Below are 21,349 nucleotides of genomic sequence, written 5' to 3'. Positions count from 1 at the left end.
AGATACACAAATGGTCAGTAAGCACATTTAAAGTTGTTCAGTATAATTGTACCATAAGGGAAATGCAAATTAAAACCACAGCGAGATAACACTACACACCCATGAAAATTGCTTTAAAAAAAAAATCACAAATATGGTGAAAATGTAGATTTAAATAAGCACAAAATTCATACACTGCTCTGCAAACTGTAGAAAAGTTTGGCAGTTTCTTATAAAATTAAACATACACTTAGCCTAAGATCTTGTAATTCCATAATTGTTTTTCTATTTCTGGGATTAAAAACCTCGGTTATTTTGTGTATTGTATACATTATGATAATATAGAGTAACCAAGAGTGGTATGTGTATATATATGATAAATACATGATTCTATATGGTATATATAGTATATATAATAGAATATGTGATAATATTTATAACCATATTCATGACAATATTAAATAATTCTGGATTCACTTTGCTAATATTGCTAATGATTTTTGTGTTTATATTAAATTGTTGCCAGAATTTATTAATTTTATTGATCTTTTCAGTGAATCAGCCTTTTATTTCATTGATTTTTTTTTTCTATTTTTCTTTTTTCTATTTCATTGTTCCCCCTCTTTATTTTTTTCTTTTAGGGAAAGAATTTACTCTTCTCTTCCTAGCTTAAGTTAGAAATTTAGATGATTGATTTGAGACCTTTTCTAATCTAAGTATTTAAAACTAAATTTCTAAGTACTACTTTAGCTGTAGTTCATGAATTTCTATATTGTATTTTCACTAGTATACAGTTCAGATTTTCTTCTAATTCCCTGTTTGGTGTCTTTTTTAAACTCAAGGATTATTGAGAAGAAGAGTGCTGTTTGCTTTCCAACATTTGAGGATTTTTTCCTATATTTTTGGGGGGTATTTTTGATTTGCAATGTAATTACCTTGTATTCAGAGAATATACTCTGTACTTTCAGGCTTGCTTAATTTCCTGGGGTTTGTTTTATGGACTGTCTTGATGAGATTCTGTGTTCACTTAAAAGAGTGTATATTCTGCTGCTGTTAGGAGTTTAGTGTTCTGTAAATGCCAATTAAGTCGACATTGTTGACAGTTTGGTTCAAATCTTCTATATCCTTACTAATTTTTCTAGAACTGTAACATTGGATTTGACTGTTTCCCCTTTCAGTTTTGCTAGTCTTTGCTCCAAGTATTTTTTTCTTTTGTAACAATTTTATTGAGATAAAATTTACATACCATACAGCTTACCCATTTAAAATGTGTGATTTAGTGGTTTTTAGTATAGTCATAGAGTTGTGCAACTGTCACTCTAATTATGAGATATTTTCATAACTTCAAAAACAAACTGTACTCTATAGATAGTCCTCCCCAATCCTGTATCTTCTCCAGTCCCTGTATATTTTTCTTTCTTTCCACTTTTTAAATTGAAGTATAGTCAGTTTACAATATTGTGTCAATTTCTAGTGTACAGCTTAATGCTTCAGTGATACATGAACATACATATATTTGTTTTCATATTCTTTTCACCATAAGTTACTACAAGATATTGAATATAGTTCCCTGTGCTATACAGTATGACCTTGTTGTTTATCTATTCTCTCTCTTTATATATATATATTAATTAGTATCTACAAATCTCAAACTTCTCAATTTATCCCTTCCCACCCCCTTCCGCCCCGATAACCGTAAGTTTGTTTTCTATGTCTGAGTCTGTTTCTGTTTTGTAAATAAGTTCATTTGTTTTTTGGGTTTTTTTTTTTAGATTCTACATATAAGTGATATCATATGGTATTTTTCTTTCTCTTTCTGTCTTACTTCACTTAGAATGACAATCTCCAGGTCTATCAATGTTGCTGCAAATGGCATTATTTTATCACTTTTATGGCTGAGTAATATTCCATTTTATAAATACACCACACCTTCTTTATTTAGTCATCTTTTAATGAACATTTAGGTTGTTTCCATGTCTTGGCTATTGTAAATAGTGCTGTTATGAACATTGGGGTGCATGTGTCTCTTTGAATTAAGGTTCCCTCTGGATATATGCCAAGGAGTGGGATTGCTGGATCATATGTCTTTTGAGGAATCTCCATACTGTTTTCCATAACGGCTGCACCAAACTACATTCCCACCAATAGTGTAGGAGGGTTCCCTTTTCTCCACACCCTCTCCAGCATTTATTGTTCATGGACTTTTGAATGATGGCCATTCTGACTAGTGTGAAGTGATACCTCATTGTAATTTTGATTTGCATTTCTCTGATAGTTAATGATATTGAGTGTTTCTTTATGTTCCTATTGGCCATTTTTGTCTTCATTGGAGAGTTGCTTGTTTAGGTCTTCTGCCCTCTTTTTGGATTGGGTTGTTTGGGGTTTTTTTGGTTATTAAGTTGTATTAGCTGTTTATATATTCTAGAAATTAAGCCGTTGTCAGTGTCATCTTTTGCAGATATTTTCTCCCATTCGGTAGGTTGTCTTTTTGTTTTGCTTATGGTTTTCTTTGATATGCAAAAGCTTATAAGTTTAATTAGGTCTTATTTAGTTTTGCTTTTATTTCTATGGCCTGGGTAGACTGCCCTAGGAGAACATTTATGTAAGACAATGTTTATGTCAAAGATTTATGTCGGATAATGTTTTGCCTATATTTTCTTCTAAGAGGTTTATAGTGTCTTGTCTTATGTTTAAGCCTTTAAGCTATTTTGAGTTAATTTTTGTGTGTGGTGTAAGGGAGTGTTCTAACTTCACTGATTTACATGCAGCTGTCCAGTTATCCCAACACCATTTGCTGAAGAGACTGCCTTACTTCATTGTATGGTCTTGCCTCCTGGGTCAAAGATTAATTGACCAAAAGTTTGTGGGTTTATTTCTGGGCTCTCTATACTGTTCCACTAATCTATTTGTCTGTTTTTGTACCAATATCATGCTATTTTGATTACTGTAGCTCTGTAATATTGACTGAAGTCTGAGAGGGTTATGCCTCCAGCATTCTTTTTCTTCTGTATTGCTTTGGCAATTCTGGGTCTTTTGTGATTCCATATAAATTTTAGGATTATTTGTTCTAGTTCTGTGAAAAATGTCCTGGGTAATTTGATAGGCATTAAATCTGTAGATTGTTTTGGGTAGTATGACTATTTAAACTGTTAATTCTTCCAGTCCAAGAACGTGGGATATCTTTTCATTTCTTTAAGTCATCTTTAATTTCCTTACTCAAAGTTTTGTCATTCTCTGCTTATGTCTTTCACTTCCTTTGGTCAGATTTATTCCCAAGTATTTTATTTTTTTGAATGTAATTTTAAAAGAGATTATTTCTTTACTTTCCTTTTCTGATATTTCATTGTTAGTGTAAAGAAATGCCACTGATTTCTGTATGTTAATCTTGTATCCTGGTGCTTTGCTGAATTCTTTTATTAGCTCTAGTAGTTTTTGTGTGGAGCCTTTAAGGTTTTCTATATATAGTATCATGTCTGCACATAATGACAGTTTTACCTCTTCTCTTCCAGTTTGGGTCCCTTTTCTTTCTTTTTCTATATGTCTAATTGCTAAAGCTAGGACTTTCAATATTATATTGAATACAAGTGGTGAGAATAGGCACCCTTGTCTTGTTCCAGATTCTAGCAGGAAGACTTTCAACTTTTCACCATCGAGTATTATGTTGGCTATAGGTTTTGTATATTTTTCTATTCTAGATATTTTATATAAATGGAATCATATACTGTGTGGTGTTTTGTGGTTAATTTCTTTCACTTAGCATAATATTTTCAAGGTTGTTCATGTATTTTGAAGCTCAGCATTGTTAGGTGACTACACATTTAGAATGATGTCTTCTCAATGAATTGACTTCTTTAGCATTGTAAAATGCCCTTTTTATCCCAGGAAATGTTCCTTGTCTTGAAATCCACATTGTCTGATATTAATATAGCCAGTCTAGCTTTCTAATTATTACTGTTTACATGTTACATCTTTTTCCATTCTTCATCTTTTACCTGTGTGTCTGTTACTGTTTCATGTAGACATTATATCGTTGTCTTGATGTTTTTTTTTTAATCCAATGATATAGTCTTTTACCTGGAGTATTTAGATCATTTACATGTACTGTAATTATCAGTAAGTTTGGATTTTAAATTTACTATACTACTTTTTCCCATTTGCCTCTTATGTTCTTCATTCCTTTTTCCCATTTTTCTTACCTTTTTTAGCGTTTCATTATGCCTCCACTATTTGTGTACTAGTGGTTCTTCTAAAGTTATAGTCTACCTTCAAATAATATACCTCTCTATGTAATGTGTAAGAGCTTTCAATAGTGTACTGCCACCTCCCCAATTTTATGGCCTTTGTGCTAATACATTTTGCTTTATATATGTTATAAACCCCCCAATATGTTGCTCACTTTGACATTAAGGAATTATTTCTAAAGAGATTTTGAACATGAGAATAAAATCTTTCATATTTACTGTTACTTGTACTCTACATTCCTTTGAAGACATCTACATTTTCATCTGAGCATCATTTTCCTTCAGCCTGAAGAAGTTTTTAACATTCTTTGTTGTCCTGGTCTTCTGATGACAGATTCTCTCAGCTTTTGTTTGTCTGAAAATGTTTTTATTTAACATTTTTGAAGGATATTTTTGGGGGCATAGAATTCTAGATTGATTTTTCTTTCAATACTTTAAAGATAGTCTGCTCTCTTCTGGCTTGCATTGTCTCTGATGAGAAGACTGCAATCATTCTTACCCTCTTTCCCTGTTTATCAATATAATGCATGAGTTTTAGATTTTATCACTAGTTTTTAAAAATTTGGTTATAATTTGCCTTAATATGATTTTTTTAAATGTTTGTTATTTGGAATTTTATTCTGAAATCTATTTTTTAGCATCTTTTATAAACATGTATTTGTATATTCCTAATTAATTGAAGAATTTGGGGTTTTTTAGAATTGTATTTAAAGACATTGTTAATCTCAGCAAACAGAATGCTAACATTTATTTTATTAGTACTTTTCTAATGAATGTTTCTAAATTTATTAGGAATTATTTAGGGATTTTCAGTGTCCTTGCAGTTACATATGTTTTTATTGAAAGAAAATATTCCCTTCCTCCCATATTTACCCCTAATTTTTAAATAATATTTTTAGTTTAATAATTTGCTGAAGTATTGACCTTAATTTTAAGATGGAACACTTAGTTTTTTTGATTTGGATAGTTAACCAATTCAAATCATTTTAATTTTTCAAAATATGGTTACATATAGCTATAATAAAGTGAGATGAGGCTGCCCCTGGAAATCTCCACCCCTTTCCTAGAGCCCTGATGACATGTCTGCCTCCTGCTCCTTAAAATTCCTTTACTCTCTTCCTTTTGGGGAGAAGGTGTTTTGAGAGCATGAACTCTCCCTTCTCCATTCCTTGATCAATGAATAAAGTTTCTGCTCTGCTGCACTGAAAGAAAAAATTAAAATAATAAAATGGGGTGAGTTGTTTTTATTCGTGTTTAGGTTGAAACATGGTGTTATCCTTTTGTTAAAGTATGTAAAGTGGTCGTCTAATTACAGTTTATTTCTAAGATAGTATTTTGGTTTTGACTATAAACTATTTTTGCTTTAAATTTCATAAGGACGTAGCAGAGTGAAACACTAATGGCAGATTCTTCATTATCTCATATTGTGTTTTAGGCCTGATCAACCCCGAATAACCAAAGATGTAATTTGTTTTCATGCTGAGGATTTCTTAGAAGTAGTTCAACGAATGCAATTAGATTTACATGAACCTCCACTGTCCCAGGTATATTTTAAACCATTGTTATGTTCAGTTTAATTTTTATTGTGGAAGAGACTTATTTTTATCTGCCCTCCCTTCTTTTTTCAGTGTGTCCAGTGGGTTGACGATGCAAAACTTAATCAACTGAGGAGGGAAGGCATTCGCTATGCCAGGATTCAGCTGTATGATAATGACATTTATTTTATTCCAAGGAATGTTGTTCATCAGTTCAAGACAGTTTCAGCTGTATGCAGTTTAGCGTGGCATGTTCGGCTCAAGTTATATCACTCAGAGGAGGATGCTGCTCAGAATACAGTTACTCATGAAACAGGCACATCACCAGATTCTCCATCATCAGTTCTTGGACATCACAGTGACAGTATGATTTGTGCTGTAAGCAAAACCTCCTTGGATTCTGTTTTTTCAGACAAACTTCATTCTAAATATGAATTACAGCAGATTAAACATGAACCAGTTGCATCTGTAAGAATCAAGGAAGAGCCTGTGAACGTTTATATTCCTGAAAAGACTGGAGCATCAAATAATGTGGATGGCAAGAATGTTAAAGCAAAATTGGATCATGTTCAATTTACAGAATTTAAGATTGACGTGGACTCTAAATTTGAAAATAGCAACAAAGATTTAAAGGAAGAATTGTGTCCTGGAAGTCTCATAAATCTAGTTGATACAAGGCAACATAGTTCAACACATTCAAATCAGGATAGAAAAGATGATGACGTTCTGTGCTAAATTTGTACATACATTTAAAATTCTTTTTTTTTTAAACCTAATAATGTAATAAAGATCATGAATTCTGAAAGCAAGGCAAGGACTTGCTCCCAAGTCTGTTACAAAATATAGTTTATGTAGCTTTGTAACATTCCTCAGTGCCTGTCCATAACTGTGAAGTATCAAAGCACTTAGGGCCAGATGCACTGTAAACATTGCAGGTTTAAAGAAAAGGAGTCTTTAAAAAGATCATTTGAGTTGGAGTTGTAGGTTTTAGAATAGAGCTGACATTAACATATATATATATATTTTTTGTAATATGAGCCAGAATTCTCTTTTGACAATTTAAGGCTTTTCCATAGAGCTTATTTATACCAATTTTTTGTTCATTTTAAATGTGTCAGCACTGTAGTGTAAATAGCTTTTAAAAAAATCTTTTTAGTGTGATTTATACTGAAATGTGAGCCACTTAATAAAGGTTCATGATAATAAATATGTTTTCTGTCGGGTCTGCAAAAAAAAAAAAAAAAAACCAAACTGACAATTCAGTTAAATCATTTATTTGATCTATTATGTTTCTGATGATATATCCATTTAGAGTGCTAATGGAGTGCAAATGTATGTATTCAAATCTAGTGAATATTTAATTCCCCACACTGTGCAAGCATTTTTAAAACCAAGATTTAGTTATGAAAGCATATTTATATGTGTGTGTGTGTGCGTATGGGAATATACATAAGTGTGTCATATTTTGCGTAACTTCTTAAATTGCTGAATAAGGTGAATATGTGAAACTTCCTAGCCCTACTCCCTGGAATACATTTAAAAATATTTATATTCAACATTAAGAAGGCAGTTTAGGTAATAGAAACACTTTTGTGAGTTGGGAGAAACAAGGTCTGTTAGTGATATCTAACCCTTCCAACTGATGAAGTTATGTGGCCAGATTATGTAGTCCTAAAGTAAATTTTCTTTGTAGTGTATTGAATAAGAAGTTGAGAAAATTTTCTTATTAATAATCACCTATGCTATACTTAATAGTAACTGAGAAAAATTTTTAGTTACAGAACGTTTAATTGTGAGCAGTTGAAATCATGTATTACATTTTTCTTGAGGAACAGGAGGAAAATACAGCAAATACAATATATTAAAATAAGGTCAGTGACTCAACTGCCATATACAGACAGATGACTAACAGAGTAAGATTTGTTACTTTATCTTTCTAAACATCCCTCTCCCCATCCTAGCAAGGTAGACAACTTATTACTTTATTTTTTTCAAAATAAGCTCTTGAAAGGAAAATTATGGTAAGAAACAGGATTGCCAGTACCTAGCTAAAGGTGATTAAAACAAGTCTCTTTTTTTAAAAATAAATTTTCCAACAATGGTTTTTTTTAAATTTTAATTAAAAAAATTTTTTTGAGGGGAGGTAATTAGATTATTCATTTTTTTAATGGATGTACTAGGTATTGTACTCAGGACCTCAGGCATGCTAGGCGTGCAGTCTACCACTGAGCTATACCCTCGCCACCCCCACACCTCCAAAACAAATCTCTTCAATGATGGACTTCAGCACTGTTTCAGATGGCTTTCACTTCTGTAATTAAAGGTCAAACAAATGTCCTTAACTTATGCTTTGATGTGAGAAACTGCTCATTGCAAATCTATTTTATTTGTCTTCGGTATTTTTCTGGGCTCATACTTTGGTTGATGTCTTTCAACTGGGGTTCTTTGTGCTGCCATTTGAGCTTGTATTGCTCTTCCCATTTTAATGGTTTCTGCTCCAGTCTCATTTGTGGTACCCATAAAACTGCTTATCTCTCTGGTTAGGGAGAAGCTACTTAGAGGCACTTCACCGGAAAAAATAAACTGCAGCAATGACATCACTTCTAGCCTCAAATTTAAAAGAGTAGGCAAATATTGTAGGAAATCTCAGTGGTTTGTAGGAAAACAGTATTTTTGCACCATAGGAATTTTCATGGTATAAGGAAGATATAAATCATGGAAATGTAAATAGAGATTTTCTTTCATATGTTACTTTCTTATCCTGCTCCTTAGCATATTAGTCTTCTATTTTAGGCTAAATTTATGTATTTGCACCTACCTTTCTGGGAGATAGAAGTTCATAACAAACCAGTATTGAGAATTAGGAGGGGATGTGGTTAAAATGTTTTGGTTTTTGTTTTTTTAAGTGAAGGATGACATGTTTAACAAGGTTTGTTTTAGTTCCAGTTATCCAGTATCACACCCAGAGATGCATGAGACTGCAGTATAATGAAATGTCTTTAGGGTATCCCTCCAGAATATATGAGCCTTAAACTTAAAGACATATCTAAAACAACCAGAGTGGTTGCTGTTAGATATAGTTTCATATAAACCTATAGTCAAACTTCTCCGTATTTTGAAAATGTAATTGTTTTATAAAATGCATAAATCTCCGTGTAGGTAAAATATAAATCAGTGGGCTCAGATTTCAAGGTACAGCCTTGTCACTTTAAATAATGCTTATGTTCCTGTCTTACGGTTTATAATTTTAAAATTCTCTTCAGATGCAATCTGAGAATTTGTTGACTACTTTTGTTACACACAAATTTTTGTTTCAGTATTGCATTATGTTAATGGTTTCCTAGTTAGTACATTCCAGTTCTCTACCTGAGCACAGTTTTTTGCTGTTATTTCTACTTTCTTGGACCAGAACAATAAAGCACTTATGATATCGTTTCTATATGATCTTATACTATATAGAATAAACAGTTGTTATGTAAATTATTAAATTGCTATACAGACCTTTACAAAAAAACTAAGGTACCTCAGTGGTGTCTGCTACAGTGATTTTTTTTTTCTTTTTCTTTTTGTTCATATCCTTTTAGTTAAGTAATATATATATTCCCTACTCAGGTTAGCTGGTTAGCTATGAAAAGAATTTAGCATTTGTGGTATTTAGTTGAAAACTTTACTAAAGCCATATTCATTATCTTCCTTGTTGCTATGGCTGTTGACCTTAAATAAAGATTAGATTGACCTAGCACAATACTCTGTGTGTGTGTGTGTGTGTGTGTGTGTGTAACAATTGGAAATACTGTACTTCCACATATATTCATTTTTAATCCATTCTGTAGGTTTGCAGGGGGGTCATGGAGGATAGGAAATATTTTATTTCTTGGGTTAAGTCTTTAAGGTATTTCATTAGTGTTCATGAACATAAAACAGGTTTTTCCCAGATACTTATGGCAGGTAAGATTATCTTTGTAAATAATAGATTAGCAATGTTTTGGTAAATTTGGATTCAGTTTTTTTTTGGACAATTTTCATTGTCATGTAAAGCAAATATCTCAGTTCATTTTGCATTTAGCCAAGGGTGCAGTATTTATTTTTGGAGTTTGAGAGGAATTTTCCTTGTCTTCCACCTTTCAATAAATACTAAAATTGATAACCATAATTTTTTTTACCTTTGTTTTGTAATTATTTACTTACACTTCACATTTTTTATCTTGTCATCTTTAAAAGTTCTTGTTGTTCTACAACAGAAACCATAAGATCTTGAAAGTGATTCCAATCTGAAAATTTTATTGCCTCTTAAAAACGATCAAAAATTGACTTTCGAACAACAGAGAAGAATATTGAAGGCTACCTTAAACAAGGTTGCTAAACTAGTTAGATGTGGGTGCTGGGATGGCATGGTAAATCACCTCGCTTCCCTCTAAATATGACTATATCCCAGGAGGAGAGGACAAAAGTGCCATTGTTTTCAAAATACTTCTAAGCTGGTAAAAAGTGACATGATGGGTTTTAGGTCTCCAGAGTGGTAGAATAGCTCTTCTTAATCTTTCTCCCTCCTGTTAAACTACTTTAATATGTAAGATTTTACTCGTTTTAGAATGTGCTATTTCATGAGAGAGTTGTGTTTTAAATGTTTGGCACTGAGAGTACACCTCAGATAAGATAATTAAGAGGACAACTCTGGAGAGGTATAAATCCCTTTATCTCTGTCCTGGCCTTTCTGTTCAGTTCTTCCTGTAACCTACTGCATATTGCAGATGGAAATGATAGCTCTTTAGAATGTTAATAAGCACAAGAAGCCTAAGAGCAGAGATGACTTTCCTTTGTAAGTTTACAGATGTTGAATATCATAGCTCTACTGGGAGAGCAGGGAAAGGAGGGGGAAAACCTCTTGCATTTTAGGTTATCCTCCCTTCTAAGACTTCATACCCAATCAGGGAATGTGAATGAGGTAACAAAATGTGGGCAGATAATTACGTAGAAATTAAAAGTAAAATATACTTGTATGCTTTATTACTATTAACTTGTTTTTAAGGACTATACTGTTAAATTATGAGAAATCTGAATCCTATACATTTTGAAATTGAGAATTTATGCATTTATGTTTTTAAAATGTTAAATCTTTACACCTTGTTACAGTTCATTGCTGTTGTAGTTGTGAAGACTAGTAAGTGTGCAGAATCAGAGGTAAGTCAACATAGTTGCAAAAATTTTGCATAATATGGTGTTTGCATAATACGGTTTTATTTTATTTAGACAGTTCAATCCCCACCCCGCCCTGCCAAGTTTCTTCTTCAGCTGAAAATTTATTTTTTTTAATTGAGTCATATTTATGTGTAAAATCTTAAGTCTGCTTAACAAAAACCCTGTTGATTCTGGCTTTTGTTTATGCTCTTGTTCCATCTGTCTTCCTGACTGACAAAATACTTGGAATCTTTCTGTCTTCACTTCCTTGTCTCACTACAATTTCATTCTAATCCTCAAATTTAATCACTCAGCTGAAGTGATTCCCGAAGGTCACTTAAAAAAAAATTTTTTTTTAATTGAAGTATAGTCAGTTTACAATGTTGTGTCAATAAGGTCACCTTTTGACTGCCAAATTCGGTGGCTGCATTTCTTAATACTTCTTCTTAACCCTTGCAGCACTTGTTATCAATCATTTACTCCTTAAAACTCTATTTGACCTGTTTTTGTTGTTTTCTGTTTCTTTGGATGGCTTCCTTTTCCTATCCACCACTATTTAAGGCAGTTTCTATAGTTTTTTCCTTTAGTTCTCTATGCTTTGTCCCTGAGCTAGCTTTATGACCCCATGACTTCCGTTAGCCTTGGTTTCTCACTTAAGTTCTGATGATCCATGTAATCAGTCTAAATTGCCCCCAAAAATTAGGTGTTCCATTCCCTCTTAATTTGGTTGTTGCATCACTATACAGTGATACCATAGTAATCTGATTTCTCTATCTGTTCCTCTGACTGTACAGTTGACCCTTGAACAACATGGGTTTGAACTACAAGGTTCACTTATACATGGATATTTTTCAACAAATACGTAGTACAGTACAACATGATCTATTGTTGGTTGAATCCCAGAATGTGGAACCTTGGATGTGGAGGGCCAGAGGGCCAACTGTAAAGTTATAGATGGATTTTTGACAGTGTGGAGGTCAGCGCCCCTAACCCCTGCATTGTTTAAGGATCAGCTGTACAAAGAATACTGAGATTTTCTTGAGTTGACCCCAGAAATGTTTATAATTTATTTACTCTTCTTTATAGTAGATGTTCAGTCATAGCAGATGTTCATCTTCCCTGGACTCTTAAAATAGCCTGAAATGTTCTAGGCCATCTGCCGTCCTCTGCCTCTACCCCCATTCCAATCCATTCTTTGTGTTCCACCAGATTAAACTTTCTAAAATAGGTTTGATTGCCACTCTTTTCCTTAGAAATATTCTGTGTCTCCGAAGAGCCTTTATAACATGGCCCATCCTTTCCAGCTTCATCTACCACAATTTCTTCCATTTGATGTGCCCAGTTTTCAGTTTTACCAGATGGCAATACTTGCCATTTCCTTCCTGTACTTTTAAAATTCTTTGCCTTTGCCGGTAAAAATCTCTGCCTGGAATATAACATGGTGAAATCTTACTTCCCTCTCTAAAATTCCAGCTAAATATCACCTCTTCTGTGTAGTTTGAGGGAGAGCAATGTTTACTGTGCAAACATGACCAAAGTTAAAGGAAACTCCTTTGTTAGTTTAATGCTAAAATGACTCTGATAATTACCCCCTCAATAAAAATAACTATTTTTCTCGATGATACAGGTATATAGTAATATGCCTGCCCCTATATGAAAATGATTCTATGGTTTCATTTTTTGGCTGTCACTTCTGTTCATTAATCAGCATCAGCTCCTCTTTATTGTTGCTGCAGTGTGAAAAAGCAAAGTGGAAACCAGGTGGCCAAATTTGTAAGATTAATGACTCTTAAAATTATAGTAAGCCGTAGCCCAAGGATGGATCTCTACTTCTTGAAGATTTATGTAACTTTTTTTTAATTAGCTTGAAAGCTCTCCATTGGTGGATTTGTGGTCATGTTTCATGTGGCGATGGAAGGTGTTGCCCTATCTGGCCTCTCTGTTCATGAAATATCGTTAGATAAGTTGTGGATACTTTGCAGGTCTACTTCCTAATTTTCATATTTTCAAGTCTTATAAAGTTATTTTGTTCACAAGTTGCTTTTACTCAGAATTTTTAATAAGTATTTGTCCATACCAGATTAAGTTATTTCTTGCCCATGATGACCTGAAAAATTGATGGCTTCACTAAGAACCTTTCAAATTTCTTTCTTAAGGCAGAGTGTATTAAGTTCTTTTTACCAACACCATCAGTAAACATCTCTCTGTTATAAAGGAAATATCCTATAACTAAAACCTAGGAAGGTATTTTTCTGTAATACTTATTGTTTATGTATCCCATTAGTTTTGCTTTTTCTGTCTGTAAGCATAATTTCTTTTATGTCTTTCATTACTTAATAGTTTAAGTGTATTCCAACTACTAAGGCTGTAATATTATGATTTATAATAAATACGTATCTGGCCTTCATGCCTGTTCCTGGCACAGGAATTGGCCACCCTTGGAATTTCCCAAGTGCTAAGAGTAATAAAGATGTCTTTTGAGCTTATGTTAATGAGAATTTTGGGAACCTCGTAGGTAACCTAAAGATGGGGACTGGTTGCCAGAGAAACCATCCAAGAGATTAAAGGGTTGGAACTTTCAGTGCCCCTCCTCACCAGTCGAGGAGAGAATGATTGGAGATTGAGTTCAATCACCAAAGGCTAATGATTTAATTAATCATGCCTAGGTAATCAAGCCTCCATAAAATCCCAAAAAGACAGGGATCAGAGAGCTTCCAGGTTGGTGAACATGAGGAGGAAGGGGAAGAGTCGTGTGCCCAGAAAGCATTGGAAGTGCTGCACCTTCCCCACACATTGCCCTATGCATCTCTTCCGCCTGGCTGTTCCTGAGTTATATCCTTTCGTAATAAACCAGTGTTTTAGGAAGTAGAATGTTTCTATGAGTTACGTGAGCTGCTGTAGCAAGTTAATCAAACCCAAGGAGAAGGTCATGGGAACCTCCAATTTATCGTCAGTGGGTCAGAAGCAAGGTGACAACCTGAATTTGTGATTGGCATCTGAAATTGGCAGGGATGCGAGTGGGGAAGTCTTCTAGGACCAAAACCTTAATCTGTGGGATCTGATGCTATCTCCAGGTAGCCAGGATCAGAACTGAGTTAATTCTTTGGTTATGTGGGGAAAAAGACATACATCTGAATTGGTGTCCAAATTGGGGAGGAACATACCAACAATTTATTGCAGCTTCATGTTGTTTAGTGTGGCAGTATACTAAAATTAAGAAGAGTTCTGCTTTCTGGGACCGTTTCAGATACTATTAGAATTGATCAGTCCCTCCCGTGTAAATAGGTTGGTTATTGTGTTGCTTTTTACATGTAATTTTTACCCAATTTCTCTCACCTTTCCTTGGAGACCTGTCCCACCTTCCCTCTTAGTAATGTCATACAGAATTTTTGCTTTTGCTTATTTTGCAGCTTAGCTCAGGAGTCAGCAAATGCCTGCCCATGTGCCTTATCTAGAACACTACCTGCTTTATGTATGGCCTGTAACACAAGAATGGTTTTTACAGTTTTAAATGGTTGAAACAAAAATCAAAAGAATATCTTGTGATATGTGTAAATTATAAAAAATTTAAATTTCACAGTCCATAAAGTTTTATTGGAACATAGCCATGGCTTGTGGCTGCTTTCTTGCCACAAAAGCTAGGCTGAGTAGTTATGACAGAAACCATATGGCCCACAAAACTTAAAATATTTACTATATAGCCCTTTACAGAAAAATTTTGCTGACTCCTGACCTAGCTGATTGTTTGCATGTGGTGCAATCCTCTTCCCTATTAGGAATTATACTTAGATGATACTTCACAAAATCAGTTTTTCCTAATCTACAGAATCCTCCTATCTGGTTTCTCATAGATGAAAGCTTTCTTCTGCTTTGAATGTATCTGATAATAGATTCCAGAAACCAAATAGTTTAGATCTCTCAATTGAATTACGAATACCTGATCAAGTATCAGAATATTATGTTCCTCAAATTAACTACCCTCCTTAATTCTATTTTTACAAACCCAAAATACTCACATATACCAATTATAAGACAGGAAAACATTTCTAATTGGTCAGTCTTTATTTATTTAGCCCAGCTCTGTAGTTTCAAACAAGGATTTATGCTGTATTAATCTGTAACACTGTGGCTGAAACACTGTCACATTATCCGTCTTTACAAAGGAGAACTAGACCAAAATGCTGTATTTAAGCAATCCGCTCAAGTATTAGCAGCCAGGAATCACTTTGTTAGATGTTTTAAAAATGAACAAAGTACTATTTTGGATTCCTCCCAAAGCTAAAAGTGAGGGCTATACAGGATAAGAACAATCACCTTGCTTTAGGATTATAGGACCCTTAAGACCCTTTGGAATGCTTAAAAGTACTGCCACCTGTTTTTTATTAGAATTGGTTACAAGGTGGGGAGGGTATAGCTCAATTGGTAGAGAGTATGCTTAGCATGCACGAGGTCCTGGGTTTAATCCCCAGTACTGCCTCTAAAAAAATAAATAAACCTAATTAACTTCTCCCAAAAGTAATTAAAAAAAAAAAGGTTATATACCTTACCTTAGTAGGGTGACATATAATTTCTCAAGCCAAGACACTTCTGAGAGTGAAGGGAGAACTAATTCCTTGAGATCTCTGGACAATAAATATAAACTGGCCTGTGCTGACATAACCAGGATGTATGGTTTCCCTAACATGAGAAACAGGCAAGCTCCTGCTCTGTTTTAATATGCTACCTGTAATTTATTTGTTCCAAATAGAAGGCAGAGGTAACAGTGAACTTAGCCTAGATAAAAAGTGTCAAACTCTCATATTCTTTCTGAATGTAAACGTTATTTGCACCCCTGATTTTTTTTAGTAACTAGGTTTTTCCTTCATAATTTAGAAGCACAAATGACCATTTACTTTCGTCACAATGGGGCCATGATATATTAAATTTCTACCCAACTATGTAGATTAAAGGTTTTCTTTAAAGGATTACTTTAAATATTGACCACATACATACAACACATTACTCAAGAGTCAAGTAGAAAAATAAGGCCCAAAACAAACTTTATTTATATAGGATCAATAAGGAAATTAACAACTCAAATATTATTAAGCTTTCGGTAGAAGTCCATGATTCACCAAGATTACTTTATGGAGGCAGTATAAAACTACATTTGGTATTTTTCTCAGTTCTCTGGCATTCTTCAAGCTTGCAAGGATTCAGAACACTTTAATGATAGCTTGTTGAACAGCAATAAAATGAGATGTCCTTAGAAGTCAGTCTCTCACAAAAAAGACGTTATATCCAAGTTCTACCAAAGCCCCAGCCAGTAAGGCCCATAAAGGAATGAAGACATAGGATAGATTCATGGTAGTAAACTGTTCCAGTTTAGCACAGAGTGCAAGGCAGAAGGCTAATTTAAGTAACATTGCAATGAGGTACCAGGCTTTTTTTTTAATATTGTGTGATCCATGTCGAGGGTCAAAGCCAGACTTACATCGCCCAGCCATTTTCACAATCAGCATGACAAGAAGGATAGTATCAAATATCCAGACTGGAATAAATATGAGGAACCAGTTCCAAGGTGCCTTCTCATCCAGTTTCAACACCAACATGATCAAGAAGAGTAATGTGAAAAGCCAGGTGAGTAGTACTCTCTGAGCCAAGGACATTCTCATTTAAACAGTTTAAAGAGGCTGCTGCGGAGTCGAAAAAAGGGAAATATGCCCTAAGAGAAGGAAAAAAAGTCAAGATTGTTTTGATACCAGAAAAAAAAATCATTTCTATTCCTGGTTTAGAAAGCTGGCCCTTTCCCAATCAGAGATTTCCTAATTTTTAGAACACTCTACCATTCTTCTTTGAATAATCTATAAAACTTGTAGCCATCTTTGACATTATATCCATCATTCCTTATACCTGTGACCAAATGCAATTTTTTGTATATCCACTGGGTGTAAGTTCTATTCAAAATGTCTCAAGAACAGTCAGCTCCTTTTCATTGCTGTCACACAAGTCCAGGTACTTATGATCTTATTCCTGCATCTCAGGGATGTCGTCAAGCTCTGTTTGTACCTTTGCACATATATACATTTTCATTTTCAAAGACTACTAAGAAAAAGCATGCACAAAGTGAAAAAGGAAGAGGTGGTATCAAGTCAAGTGAGGAGAGTTTTAATAAGGAGAGTCCAGTTAATAAAAATTAAGTAGAATTACAATTGTAAAGATGTCATTGGGCTAAATAATATTGATAACACTGGATTTTCACTTAGTTTAATCTATGGGTCTTGTACTTTTTAAATTTTCTCATTAAAATTCTTTTAAATAACTTTTTTTAGTCTAAAACGTTTCTTTTTAATAATCTCATTTTTTTGGTTTGTGGTATAGATTTTTTACTACTTGCTATTTAGTAAGATCACTTAATAAACTTTTGATGTTTTGTGATTATTAGATGCTAAATTATTCAAAACTTGGGGCTATTTCTTGTAGCCCTATGCTGTCTTACTGATCTCTATTTCTATTTTGCATTAGTACTGTATGACTGTTACTGCATATGTTCTAATATCTGGGCGGCCTCATACCTATTTACTATTTTCTTTTTCATATTATTTTCTACTATTTTGCCATTTCATTTTTTTCAGCTAAAACCATTAATTCTTTAAAACTTGGAATTCTGATTGGGAATGCATTCATCTAAAATACTTAAGTATAAGCATTTACTTAATCTTCATATACGGGTTTACACTATGTTTGATACTTACTAAAGTTTTTTATATCAACCTTGTGACCATTTGGAAAAAGGGCAAATTGAATGGGAAATCAGAAGCCAGGTTGCATATAGTTGGGTGAGGAGTTAACAGAAAATAATGAAATGCTAACAGTTGACATTTTATTCCTTTGAAACATTTGGAGAAGAAAAGATGAAAGATAAGAGAAAGGAAAGATCAAGAAGAAATTTTCAGGAAAGTAGGAATCTAAGTATGACTGTAAATGGAAGGAAACAAGCCACTGGGGAGTGATAGACTGGAGAGAGGACACTTCATGGAAACACGAAAAGACCATAAGGTAATGGGGATGTAACAGAAACATAGATAAGAGTAAAAATACAAGAAGATAAGAAACAAGGAAAAGGTGAAAGAACTGGCTAGATGAATCAAATGCCCTAGACTATCATGTTTAAATAATTGTATTTTAGAACTAATTTTGATTGCTGCATCTCTACTACTTTAAAACAATGTGTAGCTATCATGGTGCAAGAGTATATATCTGGTTTATTTCAACAGTAACCTATAAGTCTCCTAACTCCTCTCTTTCCCTTACACCCATCTGCTTGCACTCCATTTGTTTACTTAGCTGGCAGATACTTCATTACTGCAGTATGAGAAACAGATGCTTTTGCTCCCAAGAAGGCATTTTTTGTGCTGGCCTCCTTTCCTAGCCAGAAGCTACTGGAGTGGGATGTGGGACTGAATTTGGAAGATATGGAGAGGTGTGTATTGATTAATAACTACAGATGGATTTCATCCTGTAAACTGAATTTGCTCAATCCTAATCTCCAGTCTATCTGGCCATTTTAGTGAACCTTTAAAAAGGTTATGATAAAACACTTGCTTAAACATAACTTTTCTGTCAGCCAGCCATTAGATGAGTCAAGCTGCTTTTTTTCTCATACAGGAGTAGTAATTGGTCATAGGAATGGTAGCTGCACTCGAACCGTACTTTAAGACTGGAGGTGGAAAGGCTGTTAAGAACACAGTCTTGTGACTACAAGTTTTATCATATGGGCTGCAACGAAGTTTTGTATGCACTGGCACATTTTAATGCCCTGAACTGGGAAGCACTCTGTTGATTTTTCAATGATGCTTGAAGGATTGTGGATGCTGGGGTACAAAGATGATATACGATCCTGACATTATTTATTAATCTTCATTAATTTAAACTATGGTATTTCCTACTACTACTATTCTTTCTCCTTAAGGGAGAGGGTTGCATGCTCCAAAACAAAAATTTGTTCAACTAAAGTATCTTCCATTTGAGGTGATTATTTCTGGCACCTGGGAGATGGTTAAGTTCATGCGCTTCCTTATCCATTGTTAAAACCTGTGTTGCCCCTAGATGGAAATCTAAAGGGCCCAGCCACAGCTCTAGCGTCTCGGTATCAGCTGTGTCTCCCGACTGCCAGTACACTTCCAGGTGAATTCGCTCCATTCCAAAGACAGTTTTGCTTAATGAGCCCACAACACAGAATTCCTCTTAATAATGAGTCACTTTCGAAAGGTTCCTGCTGCAACGGCCTTGGCCAACTTGACCATCCTTCAAAGGAACATCGTTTTGCTGACAATTTATCTGATTTTAGGGCCTGCTTGTCCCTAGAACTTCCTAACCTATCTTTGCCCTCCGTCTCCAAATGCCAAGGGTCCTCCATCGGCGCCCTACCCTGACTCCCCCTATTCTGCGCTGTGGGCCTGGTAATTTTGGAGTTGAATGCGGGTTTTGCACGATGTGACCCACAATGCACACAGACGCCTAGTGCCAAGCAGGTCTATATGCGTTTGGGCCCGGGAGTGTGAGGGAATGAGAAGCGACGGCACAGCCCACGGAGGCATCCGGAGGCCAGCGCCCGGGGACTGGAGGGGGGAGGGGGGGACGGGGAGAAGGTGTGATGGGTGGGGGGGGCAGGTTCACTTGTGGGGGATACCGGCCCATCGGAGCCCCAGACTCACCTGGCAGCGCCGCTGGCTGGAGAGAGGGGAGGGGCGCGAAGATCAAGAAATTCCCCAGTTTGGATCCTTGGCCTTTTCCACCCTTTTTTCTCCATTAAATCAAGAACCTATCACATGATAATCAACAAAAAGATCTCAGTTCCGCCTCTCCAAACGACCACGGTGGAGGCTGTCTCTCAAGTCTACCTCAGGACCGCGCCCACATCCGGGGCAGGCTCTCACAGCCCTAGGCCTACCCTATAGGTAGAGAGGACGCCAATCTGAGTCAAAGCCCCTTTCCCTGCGGTAATTGGATCACTTGGCCGTCAGCGCAAACCAACCGACGTTTTCGTACGTTTAAGTTTGTGGAAAACGCCGCAATAAAAGAAGCCACTGGGCCCGCCTCTCTACTGCTACTGGCTAGGAAGAATGTCAGTCTAACCATAGCCCGAAGCGTCCTTGGTCCCATTGGGCACACAGACGCCAATTAGATCGGCCAGCGTTCGGCCCCGCCCAGCCGGGCGCCCCGCCCCTCCGCTCGCTCTTCCAGTCAGCGCGCGGAGACTGCAGGCTCCGGCGCAAAATCCTGCGGGGGAGGAGGCGGGGCGACGGTTCTGGAGGCAGCGCTCCCGCGGGCTGCCTCGTTGTGACTCCTCGGGCTCCCGCGGCGGTGGTGGCGCTCGCCTCGGAGTCTCCCGCGCGCACCCTAGCCGCCTCCTAGCGGCGCGGCGCCCTCTCCTATGGTAAGAGCTGGCATCACCTCCGCGCTCGGGCGGGCGGCGTGGAGGTCGTTGGGTTCTGACAGAATCCGGGAATGAAGCTGGACGAGGGAGGAGGCGGGTGGGATGGAGGTGGGGGGTTCCGGGGACAACGCGTCGCCCTCCTCCGCTGCTGACTTCCTAGGCAGCCGCCGGCACCTGCGCGCCGGGGTCACTTGCTGTCCCCTCCCGTCATTTGGCCGGCAACGGAGGCTTAGCCTCACTCCTCTCGAGCCCGCGCTGTCCTCGAGCCTTGCTCGTTAAGGGCCGAAGCCCGGCGCCGCCTCCCGCCCCTCTGCCCCTTCCCGCGGCCCCTCTCCTTCGCTTCCTTCCCCTGGCGCCTTGTTGGGGGCGCGTCTGGTCCTGGAGGGCATGCGGGGCCACCGGGTGGCCGAGCCCGGGCCGGCGGAGAGAGGCCAACTAGCGGCCCGAGGAGGGGGCAACTCGGCGCGCTGGAAGCCGACTGGTGGGGGTCGCTGCCCTGCACTCACTGAGCGGGCAACAGTTTAGTTTTGTGATTCCAGCACTGACTGCGGAGCGGGTAGTGAAATCCTTGGCACGGGCCTTAAAGGGATATTTCTTGTCTGGAAACAATACTGCGGTCAATAAGCATGCTTCACCTTTTCTTATTTTTATCTTCCTGATGTTGACAGCCAGTGTTCTGGTATTGTTTCTTAGAGTCATGGTTTTCTAAGTGAACACCTCCGTGTAGAATTTAGATTATTCTGTCATTAATCTATCATCCTTTTAATTTTTAGCCTGGCTTTAAAAAGAAAAAAAAAAAAAAGGAATTGCTTTATATCAGCATACACTGACTAGGGAAGTACTGAATCTGGAACAATTTGTTAATCTCAGTATCTACATACCAAGTAATTTTAAAATTCGTGGGGAATATATTAAGTATTTTTTAATATACTCTTGCTCTCTTCCTTGATGATATATCATGCTTACTTTGAGATTAGTTTGTTATTTGCATTATTCTG

The 21,349-nt window shown here is 36.4% G+C and overlaps 3 protein-coding genes across 18 annotated transcripts in view; 2 read left to right on the top strand and 1 right to left on the bottom strand.

Moving 5' to 3' along the window:
• Nucleotides 1-9,908, top strand: part of RSBN1L (round spermatid basic protein 1 like) — a 57,563-nt gene extending 47,655 nt beyond the window's left edge. For both annotated transcript variants that reach the window (XM_074367599.1, XM_074367598.1), the window contains exons 7-8: nucleotides 5,656-5,764; nucleotides 5,849-9,908. In XM_074367599.1, coding sequence (XP_074223700.1) covers nucleotides 5,656-5,764; nucleotides 5,849-6,490 — 751 coding nt within the window. In that variant the 3' untranslated portion in view covers nucleotides 6,491-9,908. The remainder of the gene's footprint in view (nucleotides 1-5,655; nucleotides 5,765-5,848) is intronic.
• Nucleotides 9,909-15,955: 6,047 nt separating this feature from the next.
• Nucleotides 15,956-19,897, bottom strand: TMEM60 (transmembrane protein 60). The gene is made up of 2 exons (XM_010946649.3): nucleotides 19,630-19,897; nucleotides 15,956-16,637 (listed from the first exon to the last, which is right to left on the bottom strand). Exon 2 carries the CDS (start codon nucleotides 16,585-16,587, stop codon nucleotides 16,186-16,188), a length of 402 nt encoding a protein of 133 aa, XP_010944951.1. The 5' UTR covers nucleotides 16,588-16,637; nucleotides 19,630-19,897; the 3' UTR covers nucleotides 15,956-16,185.
• Nucleotides 19,898-20,158: 261 nt separating this feature from the next.
• Nucleotides 20,159-21,349, top strand: part of PHTF2 (putative homeodomain transcription factor 2) — a 175,812-nt gene continuing 174,621 nt past the window's right edge. For 13 of the 15 annotated variants that reach the window (XM_074367579.1, XM_074367580.1, XM_074367590.1 and 10 more), the window contains exon 1: nucleotides 20,159-20,351. The gene's annotated coding sequence lies outside the window, so the exon portion shown is untranslated. The remainder of the gene's footprint in view (nucleotides 20,352-21,349) is intronic. The other 2 variants (XM_010946648.3, XM_010946645.3) reach the window with 1 other exon arrangement.

Source organism: Camelus bactrianus, chromosome 7 (genome assembly GCF_048773025.1).
Source record: "Camelus bactrianus isolate YW-2024 breed Bactrian camel chromosome 7, ASM4877302v1, whole genome shotgun sequence".
Classification (NCBI taxonomy): Eukaryota; Metazoa; Chordata; class Mammalia; order Artiodactyla; family Camelidae; genus Camelus; species Camelus bactrianus.
This window is presented reverse-complemented; position numbering and strand designations above follow the sequence as displayed.